Here is an 11537-nt window from a genome sequence, read left to right as displayed (position 1 = left end):
TGATTTTTTAATTCTAAGATTTATTTTTTATTTTCTAAATTATTGAAAATGTTACAATTATCAATTTGTAAAATATTTTTTTATTATCGCTAAACTATTGAAAGAATATCTTTAAAATATTTATGAACAAAAAACAGCGTCAAAAAAAAAAAAAAAATTCGTGCAAATTTTAGAGGTAGAAAAAAGATTTAAGCCACACAAAAAAAAAAAAAAAAAAAAAAAAAAAAAAAAAAAACCTCTCTCAAGCTCTAGAGAGCACGCACACAAACATATTATTCAACTTCTGTGTACGCAAATTATAAATGTTTTGTACATAAAACATCAACCAAACATTCAATATCACAATTATCAAATTAAATAATTAATTTTTAATTTGTAATACTCAATTTGACTCGGCACATTCACAGCCTTACATAATCAAATGAAGACAATCATGCTCATTTATAGAAAACTAACAAGTTAAGAATCACGTACCATGTGAACGGAGGACCTCTTTTTTTTTCTAAGAGTTGAATGGTGGACCTCGATATGAAGAAACCAAGAGTAGAGATCACGTTCATTCAAGAAGAAATGACCAGGCTGCTTCAGCCTTCAATCATGTGACGAGGAAGACCAATGCTTGTGATTGTGGGAAAAGCCAGCAATAAGTGACAAATGGAGCCCAATAATAGAAGAAGAAAAAGGGGCCATAACCAAGGATGTCAATACCGTACCGGAGGCCGTACCGGTTTGGTTACCGGTACGATATATTTCGGATACCGGTCAATACCAGTGTACCGTTTCGGGTTTACCGCTATTTTTTATATTTATAAATATATATATATATATGTATGTATGTATGTATGTGTTTGTATATATATATATATATATATATTATAATAAATATAAAAGTTTACCATAAAACATTTTCTCAATTCAAAACTAATTATTCATGGTTTTAAACTTTAGTATCATTTAAAAGGGAAAAAAAATAAAAAAAATAAAATAGAAAGCTTAAAAGTTACCATTGCATACTAAAAAAATAAATAATACTAATAAGTTAATGCAAATAAGTTACCATTCTTTCCTAACAAAAATTCAAAAATTACAAAACTTAAAAAAAAAAAAAAAAAAAATTATGTACCGACCGGTACGTCCGGTACCGACCGGTATTGGCCGGTACGGCCGGTACGAGGCCGGTACGGCCGGTATTTTTACCGGTACAAAAAGTAGGGGTTAATCGTACCGGATCACCGACCGGTACGGTATATTCCGGCCGTACTGGCCGGTACGGTACGGTATCAACAACACTGGCCATAACAAGTTGATAAGAAATAGTATAATAGGTACATCGGTTTTGTCTTCATTGAAACAATGTCAGGCCACTTGTGAGTTGTGACACATTGAAATTATTTTGGGAAACAACCATGGAAATCCGAGCCGGTTAGACTTTAAAGACTTTGAATATTTACCCAATGGGTCATCAACCATTTCGGTCGTGGTTACAGATCAATTATTGCAGGCAAATGGGCCCGAGTCCAACACTCACTTTTCAATCCTATATGCTCATCCAATTACTCAAAATCGATTGAATTATAAATGGTTTAAAATTGTTAAAATTTAATTATTTTATTAGTTCAAAAAACATATATGAGATATACTTTTTATTTTTTTAAACTTTAATTTATTAAGAATAAAAAACAAGTACAACAATCAGTAAATTACAACTATTACTAGAAAACAAGTTTTAAGAGTAATATAAAGTTTATTTAGTAAAATGAACTGCGAAGTTAAGAGATTTTCTAACATTGCATAATTCGCAGTTAACAAATTGCAAACTTAAATCAAAAGCATTACTCATGATAGTAGAAATAGACCAAATCACTTGGTTCTTCTTCTCTAACCAGAGTTATGCTTTTGTGTCCCTTCCCACTATGCCATTGCACCAATTTTTAGACCTAGGCAAGTTTAAACTTTAAAGCCCACAAAATTACAATTGCTTTAGCTTCAATAGGAGTGCATAAGTCCAATTCTTGGTCCAAACCTTTAACAGCTCACCAATTGAATTTTTGACCACCACAGTGAGAGAGGTGAAATCATGTGACTATGTGAGACAACAACAACCACGTTTAGTTTTATATAGTTTCTAGGAGGGGGTTTCCATGACTATGTGAGACAACAACATCCACATTTGCAGACTTAATGTATTACAATTTACTCCTAAATTTTACCCTTGCTAATAATCATAAGATATAAATCACAAGTGTAATGTGACTATATAAAACAACTCAACATGAATTATTCATATATGAAAAGGGTAAAATTCAGTCAACAACTCTGAGATTTGGGTTAATGTGAGCTACATACAAAATATTTTAAAACTGACCAACTCGATCCCTATTCACCATGAGAAAAGGGATAAAAATGAGTAATGGTTTCGGAACCAAGTCGGGTTAAAAACCAAGTTGGTTAATTTAAAAATATCTTGAACCTGGCTGGCATTAGCCTAAAACTTTGAGGAGTTAATTGTATTTTACCTTATAAAAAATGACCTTTACAAATTAACAAAATATAATGAATATTCTAGCTATGTATTAGTATTTGGATATTAAAATAGTACTTAATATTCACATGAGTATAATTTTATAGTCTAGAATAATTTTTAAGTAATATACATCTATACACCAACATATTATTTGTTTGTGCATACATAATATGTTCATATCAACAGATATCTACAGATTACAGGGCACTGTAACACAAATGGTGAAGATTTTGATACTACAAATGATGTGGTTTGGATTATTTTAGCATGTGTCGTTACATAAAAATGTTCAATAAAGTGCAATTGATTTTTTTGATAATTTTTTATATTTTTCATAATAATGGTATCAAAGAGTAATTTTGGTATCATATAAAAAGTCACAACTGTCGTTGTTATGTCAAAAGTTGTTGTTAGGTTCTAAAGATTTAGAATTAAATATTTAGAATCATTGTTGTATTGTGTTGGCAAACCGAGAACAAAACATGTCTAATCTAGGTGTTTAGGCAATGCTTAAATAAGGTTGTTTCGCAGGCACAGTTTTCTACAGAATTTTTAAACAGGCCCAAAGCCCGCGAAAACATTTAGGGTTTCATCTAAACTTCTCCACGTATAAAGAAAAAAACCCTAGCCATGTTTTGAGGGTACTGAAGAAGACTTGTGCGTTACTCTTTGTGAGATTTGAGAGGTTTCTTACCTTCTAACTACACAAGAATCTACCAGAGTCAAGATTACAATTAAGCATTAGTAGAACATAGTTGTTGCATCAAGATCAACAAGTGAAGGAGATCTGAAATTTTTGAGTGGGATCTCAAAGCCACAAGCAAGTCAGCTTGTGTTGCTGTAAATCCAAGAAAAGAATGAGTTCGTGGATTCAAAGCTTGCACGTAGTTGTGTCAGTAAGTTACTACTAGAGGTAGCATTATATTTAGGGTTAAATCTTTTGTAAAAATTTCAATTCTCTTATAGTGATTTGATTTACCTTGAGAATAGATAGGTCAAATCCTCCCTAGGTTTTTACCTTAAAACGATTAGCTTCATTGGTTTTTTATTATATCATGATGTTATTTACTTTTTCGCATCTTTGCATGATATGATTTATTTGTGTTTAACCTAAATTTGAATAATTAATCTAAGTAATCACTTGGTTAATATATTAGGTTAAACAATCTGTTTAAGGGGTTTAAACGAACATACAGTTGTGGTTTACTATGTAAGGCTTGGAATTTTTTGGTATCAAAAATTTATAAATATGATTTTTTAAGAGATAATAAATGTTTAATACTTTAATTTGTAATTTTTTTTATTGATCTAATTGTTATGTCTTTTCATGCCTTTCCAATCTCTCAAAAGACAATATAAAAATCAAGTCTACAATAAGCGAAAAATAAAGTTGAGCAAAGCTCAATGTCTCAATCACGCCACACCAATGACCAAACACATAACGGAACCTGTTGGCTCGGGCTCACGTCTCTATCAGTATTTCTTTTACAATTCGAACACGGCCACGAGTTTCTTAAACCGTGTATTTTTCACCCAGTTGTTATTGGTAGATTTGTAATGAGTAATTCTATCACCATTGAAAATGGCACAACTTTGTGACACAAATCGCCATATGACGGTTTGTGATTGGTAAATGTGTCCCCATATAGTCCATTGACATACTTTTACCAATCACAACTTGCAATGTGTCGAGTTGTGGTACAAAGTTGTGCTATTTTTGGTGGTAATAGCATTACTCATTTGTAATAAACAAAGTTTGGTTAGAGCACCGACATATTTAAATACCACTTCATCTATTTTACCAATTTATTTCACAACTCACTCAATATTTCAATTCTTATTTATACATACAACTCAATAAAATAATATAAACTACCTAACAAAATAATAAAAGTATTATTTTCTCTTCTTTTCACCCATAACCACAAATTTTTTTTTTTTTAATTTTTTTTATTTCTTCATTACAACCCATGAACAGTAAAAGGTTGCATATATGCAACCACACTATAGCAAGGTGGCAAATTTTTTTAAGAATACAAACCCAAATGAAGTGGGTTTTGAGTGTCTTGGGTTGTAAAATAGTAACCAGGGGTGTTTAAAATCTTATTAATATAAATTATTATAACTATATATTTTAAAATTATAATCGTTGAATTGTATATATTTTTTATGTTTTTATGCCTAATTTTGTATCGATAGAATATTATTTATTATTCAATTCATAAAATACGAAAAATTTAAAATTTAAACACTTGATTGATGACATAACTATTGATTTTTTTATTTCTTAAAACTTTACAAGCAAAATGTAATTTAAATGTGGATTTGTCAAAATTCATATTGTAAAAATCACTATAACCAAGTCTGTCATATGACCCCAATTTTGACCCAACAACTAATTTTTTTTTTAATGAAAAAAATTTATAATAATTTTCGTAATAGTTGAGTTGAAAAGTTTTTAGTTTTCATTTAAATCCAGTAATAAAATAAAATTCCGCTAGATATCAAATTTGTTGCGCCTATAGAGTATATAGACTTTGTCTTATTCATTAAAAACTAAAAACTTTTATTTGTTGTGACTTTACTAAAAACTTTTTCAACAAATCTAGTTATTTATTTATTAAAGATAGGTTTTAGTTATTTGTCATGTATTTAGTATAAAATCAACAAAAGAAAAAAAATATGTCCTTTGAAACATGCTAAGTATAGAAGCTACCAAAAATTATGTGGCACCTAATTAAATAGACACTAAATTTGATCAATTATTTATTTTAATTCTTTAAATTCACTTGGATAATATTGTTGATCATTTCATTCATATTTATCTTCAGCCATTTAAATATAATTTTTTTTAATTCTAAGATTTATTTTTTATTTTCTAAATTATTGAAAATGTTACAATTATAAATTTGTAAAATATTATTTTATCATCACCAAACTATTGAAAGAGTATCTTTAAAATATTTATGAATGAAAAATAGCGACGAAAAAAATAGATTTGTGCAAATTTAGAGACAGAAAAAAGATTGAAGTCTCACCAAAAAAAAAAAAAAAAATCATCTAGAGTGCACAAACACACACGCGCGCGCACATATATATCATTCAGCTTTTATGTACACAGGTTATAAATGTTTTATACATAAAACATCAACCAGACATACAATATCACAATCATCAAATTAAATAATTAATTTTGAATTTGTAATACTCAACTTGACTCGGCTCATTTACAATTTACAATCTTACATAATCGAATGAGGACAATCGTGCTCATTCATAGGAAACTAATAAGAATCACGTACCATGTGAATGGTGGACCTCAATGTGATGAATACCAGTGTCTATTATTCCCAATCAAAGCTGATGAATACGTACATAAAATAAAATAAAATATATGGTGATGAATAGGTAATGTTGCAGACTTGGCGGGTAACCCATTGATTGTTTTTGAATTTAGATTTCCATAAAAGTAGGTGATGTGATTACTATGTTTTAAATCAAAATGGGCCGTGAGTGAGACCTGATTGTCGCTTGCGGGTCATAAAGGTAATTGCCTGTAGACTGTGTAGTAGGATTTCATGGGTTTCAAAGCATGGTACGTGAAGTCAAGACTTGTGGGCTTGTATCCAAAAAAAAAAAAAGACTTGTGTGCTAAAGGGCCCAATCTGTGAAGTAGAGATATAGATGATGAGTGGGCCACAGACACATTTATGATTGGCCCAACCAGAATATGTTGAGTGACAAGCTCCCTATAGCTAAACAGCATAAAACCCCTTTGCAAGCTTCAGTTCTAGCTCCCACATCATTTTTAATCAACCATATGATCCTATCCCTATAATGAATCAGATCATTATGGACTCCTGCATTTTGCTACATCCAAATATGGTAGATGAATGCAGCCCAAGCAAGCTTGCACAAGATATCTCTCAAGGCTTTGCCCTTATGAGAATGAAACCCCTATTTATGTTGGGAAAAAACCACTATAACATGGAGCGCAATTATTTTCAATTTTTACTCTTTGTACAAATTCTATGGTCGCTTGAAATGAAGTAGGCATGCACAATAATCAACTCAAACAGAAATATCCAACAACAATCCACAACCAAGACATCAATTTTTTAAACCATCCAATGGGAAGGGAAAAACTGCAAGACCAAGTCCAGTATAAATCTTCCACTATTGAATAAAGAGTTTACAACAATCTTCTCTAGAACAAATACTAAAGACACCATAGCATTATGAATACACAGCTCTAGGATTACAGCAAATATTTATGACATTAAAGTGGATTTCAACAAAAATAACAAAAAAAGATATTACCAAGTGGGTCTTAGCTTCCGAGCACATAGAGAGGAATTTCAAGCAATCTGCAGACTAACCAAGTACGTTTTCTACAGTTGCTGCCATATTCTTCAAGTAAAAGAGTAATAAACTAATAATAATAATAATAAAAAAATGACCCTAATATCAGCATTGTAACCCCAATAAACTCTCTCTTCATCCAAGTTAACCTTTTATGCTCAGTTCATTCTTTCAAATGCATATTGCTATAAGGCCAATTACGAACGACTGCAGTGACAATGCATGCTACATCCTCAAGCTAGCCAAAGTTTGAAAATGGCAGGGAATTGTGAAAATTTGCCATGGATTGGTTATTCAAGCCTGACAGCAATGGCCAGAAAACTATTTCCCAAGTTTATAGACGTAAGCAATGGAGAACATGACACAAAATGTAAAAAAGAGATTCCACTAAAATTGTGTACTCTTCCAACCACATGAAAAAAAAAATGATGTTAAGCTCTAGACCATTAAACTACGGTAGAAAATAAGACAATAATAGAGACAAAACATATATTTTGTAGACAAGGTGTTCTTTCTAAAGGTGAAATTTGATTAAAAACCTATTCAAGAAAATTGACTGAAATGAAGCATTGATATATTTCCAGGTTTCAAAGTAGTGATTTTTTCTTTGGTTAAAAGAGGATTTGAGGGTAATTTTTCAAATACTCAAGTAAGGACAAATCAAATCAAGTTGAGCTTAACCCAAACACTTAAACATATATATGTATCTAAAGAAATATTTTAAAACCCCTAAAGCAAAACATTGTACTAGACTTCTAAACGAAGCTTTCGTTTCCCAAAATTAGTGAGCACATAGACTCAATTATCAATATTTCAAACTTAGAATCTTAGGAAAGAAACTACAGTTAGAGAGAACAATTTTTCTATCATTAAAACCTAGGAAACATACACGTCCACATTTATCAACCAGTCAAGATTTTCAAAGCAAAAGAATTCATTTAGGAACTCTATATTCAACAAAATAGAAATTTAATCCCAAAGGGGGACTAAGAGAATCAAGAGATGAGAAATTTAATTTTTAAGTGTTAAGTTAATTAAAACTTTAATAAGTGTTTGCCTTAACCCTCCGTTATCTTTAACCTCCCTGCTCATGTTCCATCAGGTCTGGTAGATATTCAAATGATCTTAACGATTTTGTCAACCCCCTCAAGGCTCTATAGATTTCCTCTCTCTCAGAATGCCTCTCATCTAAGGAATAGAACTCAACAACAGAATCGTTGACCTCAATCAAGCTACATCCTGGCAATTTTCGCAATCCTGTATCCCTCATTGCAACTTTTAGTCGTGCAACATCTTTCCATCTCCCAAGATCCCCATATATATTTGACAGCATAACGAAATTTGAGGGGTTCTTTGGTTCAAGTTTGATAAGCTGGTCAAGAGCCATTTCAGCCAACTCAATGTTTTTGTAAATCCTACATGCCCCAAGTAAGGCAGCCCAAATAACAGCATCTGCTTCCATGGGCATCTTCCTCACAAACTCTATTGCCTGCTCTAAAAGACCAGCTCGGGCAAACAGATCAACCATACAACCATAATGCTCAATTTGAGGCACAATTGAATAATCATCAACCATTGACTGGAAATATGAAAAGCCATCTTCAACTAAGCCCATGTGTGTACAAGCGCACAGGATACCTATGAATGTGATTCCATCTGGTGTTTCTCCAGCATTTTTCATCTCACAAAACACATTAAGGGCGTCACTCCCATGTCCATGCATTGCTATGCCATTGATTATGGTGTTCCACGTGATCAAATCCTTTCTACCCATGCTCTTGAACACATCAACAGCATTTTCTATAATTCCACATTTTGCATACATGTCAATCAAAGCATTCCCAATGTAAAGATTTCCCTTATATCCATTACTCTCTGCATACGCATGAACCCACTTACCTAAATCAAGAGCTCCTAATCTTGAACAAGCAGACAATGCGATCACCAGTGTGGCATCATTAGGAAGCACATTACCCTCAATTAGCATCCTTTTGAATGTCTCCATAACTTCAAAGAATTTCCCATTTCGGGCATACCCTCCAATCAATCCATTCCAAGAGAAAATATTCCTCTCAGGCATCTCTTCAAACAACCTCTCACATGCCTCAACATCCCCATTATTCGCATAACCGTTCAACACCGTATTCCAAGACATCACATCTCGGTTAGGCATCTCATTGAAAAGCTTCCTTGCTGCTACCATATCACCCAATTCAATATAACCCGAAACCATAGTGTTCCACAACACAACATCTCTCTCAGGAGCCAAATCAAAAAGGCGCTGTGCAGAAACCATATCACAACACAAAATATACCCACTAATCATCGAAGTCCAAGCAACAACATTCCTATCGACCATCTCACCAAACACCTTGTAAGCCTCTCTAACTGCTCCCCCACCCGCATACATATCAATCAACGTAGTTCCCACAAATGGGTTTGCTCTAAAACCACCCTTTATTGCCACACATTGCACTTCCTGGCCTTCCACATATGCATTAATTTTCCCACAAGATTTCAAAACAAGAGGGAAAGTAAAGCAATTGGGCATCACATCCAAGCTCTTCATATAACTAAACAAAACTAAAACTTCCCTATAAGACTCATTTTGAGCATACCCTTTGAACATTGCATTCCACAGCGCAATATTCGGCGGGTCAGGAATTTGATCGAACACTTTGCGTGCATAAGCCATTTTCTTGAGCTCAGCACAAGCTGTGATAAATCTTCTTGCGATGAAGTAGTAGTAGTCATTATTGTGTAGGAAGCTGTGAGTAATTATCTGGGTTTGGATTTGTTTGAGTTGTTTTAGAGCCTTACATGATTGCAAGAGTGCAATGAGTTTTTCTTCAACAAGCCTTTGTGTGGGCTTTGCGGCTAAACTTATAAGCTGAATTTTCGATATTTTAGAAGCAGAAAGCTGTGTGTTAGTGTGCACTTACTGTCACGGCTTAACGAAGAAAGGAAAATGAATTTGACCCCTTTGATTCGGAGGAGAACTACAACTACTACAACTAATAGAATGGTCTGCTTGTGTGTCTTAGTGTTATGTGTTTTGGATATGCTTTGGTGAAGTGTAACAGTGAAATAAAAATAAGAATTAGATAAATCTTATACATTAATATGTCAAATTTTAAATTTGAAAAATAATTGAATTTTTATCTAATTGCATATTCTCGAAAATTTATGAATATTCTGAAATTTCAATATTTGTGTATTCTCAAAAATTTATAAATATTCTAAAACTCCAATATTTGCGTATTTTCTTATCTGAAGTGAACCTATCCCATTATTTAATTAGCAAAATTATTTACTATTACTAGTATTATTTCCGTGCGATGTACAGCTTAATGAAGATTCATACGTAAGCTAAATATTTTTTAAAAAATAATTAAATAAAAAGTAATAATAAATTCTAACATAAGTAAGTAATTTTAATAAAAAAAATTTACTTTAAGTTTCTATTGTGTAGAGTTTGGACATTATTAGTGTTTATCTATTGTAATATTTTAAAATTCTTTTTGTGCTTTCCGTTATTTTGTTAATATGAGATACATAATGAATTTGATCATTTCTATTTGGGTTATGCCATAGCCAACACAAATAATAATAAACAAAATAGTTCTTCAATACATTTTTTTTCCTAATGATAGTCTAATTAAAAAAAAAATCAACAAACTCAAAAATTAAATATAATAATCAAAAACCAAAATCAAAACATACACAAAAGAGTCCAAAAATTGAGAATATAAAAAAAAAAAAATTAAAATTTACATAATAGAATCAAGAACTTAAATGGGTGTCCATTGTTTTGCTTCTTTATCAATAGTAGCTCTAAGAATATTTTCCAGAGTGGTCATTAAAAAACTTAAATTACACAAAATTTAATTAAAAGAGAACTTCATATATTGATTAATAAATTAATAAATAAATAAATAAACACACCCACAAATACATAAAGTCTTACAATTTCTTTCTACAACTTTTTTTATTTTGAAATTTTTGTATGATAGTTTCATTACTAATGTTGCAAGTTACATATCTATCAAAATTTTAATTAGATAAAAAATTTATTGGGATTTTTCTTTTTGTTTGTAAGGACCTAATATATTGTTAAGGGGACTAAAGTTTAAGGACAAAGTTTGGCTACAAATTTAATTGTACCCTAAGGCCACAACTCTCATTAAATAAATTAACATGACCACATATTTTGAAAATCAAATTGTTAAATTGCATGTTCTTTATGTTCTTAAAACACATATCAAATTTCATGTCAATTGTCTGATATTTTTGATCCATAAATTTAATTTTTATGTGTAATTTTAGATTAAAAAAACTCGAAATTTAAATATTTAATTGATGACATAATTATTAATCTTTTATCTTCTTGAAATTTTTGCAAGTATAGAGGATATAAGAAGAAAATGTAATCTATTTGTAGATTTGTCAAAATTCATGTATAATAATTATTAAAAAAAAAAAATTGACTAGAGTTATAGTCTAAGTTCAAAACCAAGTTTGTTACCAAATTTTATCCATAATTTAATTATATTGGGTCTAAAAAAATTTAGGGTGGTCACAAATATTCTTTAAGGATTAAAAAATCATAAATTTGAAATATTTATATATAATATTTTTTCCAGGTCAGGGT

The 11537-nt window shown here is 31.1% G+C and overlaps 1 protein-coding gene across 1 annotated transcript; it reads right to left on the bottom strand.

Annotated features, from left to right (window-relative positions):
* Positions 1-6703: 6703 nt before the first annotated feature.
* On the bottom strand, positions 6704-9946 carry LOC115983840 (pentatricopeptide repeat-containing protein At1g08070, chloroplastic-like). Its single transcript, XM_031106670.1, has one exon. It carries the CDS (start codon positions 9579-9581, stop codon positions 7962-7964), a length of 1620 nt encoding a protein of 539 aa, XP_030962530.1. The 5' UTR covers positions 9582-9946; the 3' UTR covers positions 6704-7961.
* Between the last annotated feature and the right edge of the window lie 1591 nt (positions 9947-11537).

The sequence above is a fragment of the Quercus lobata genome, chromosome 4 (assembly GCF_001633185.2).
Source record: "Quercus lobata isolate SW786 chromosome 4, ValleyOak3.0 Primary Assembly, whole genome shotgun sequence".
Classification (NCBI taxonomy): domain Eukaryota; kingdom Viridiplantae; phylum Streptophyta; class Magnoliopsida; order Fagales; family Fagaceae; genus Quercus; species Quercus lobata.
Note: the sequence above shows the minus strand (reverse complement) of the source record. Positions and strands in the feature narration are given on the sequence as shown.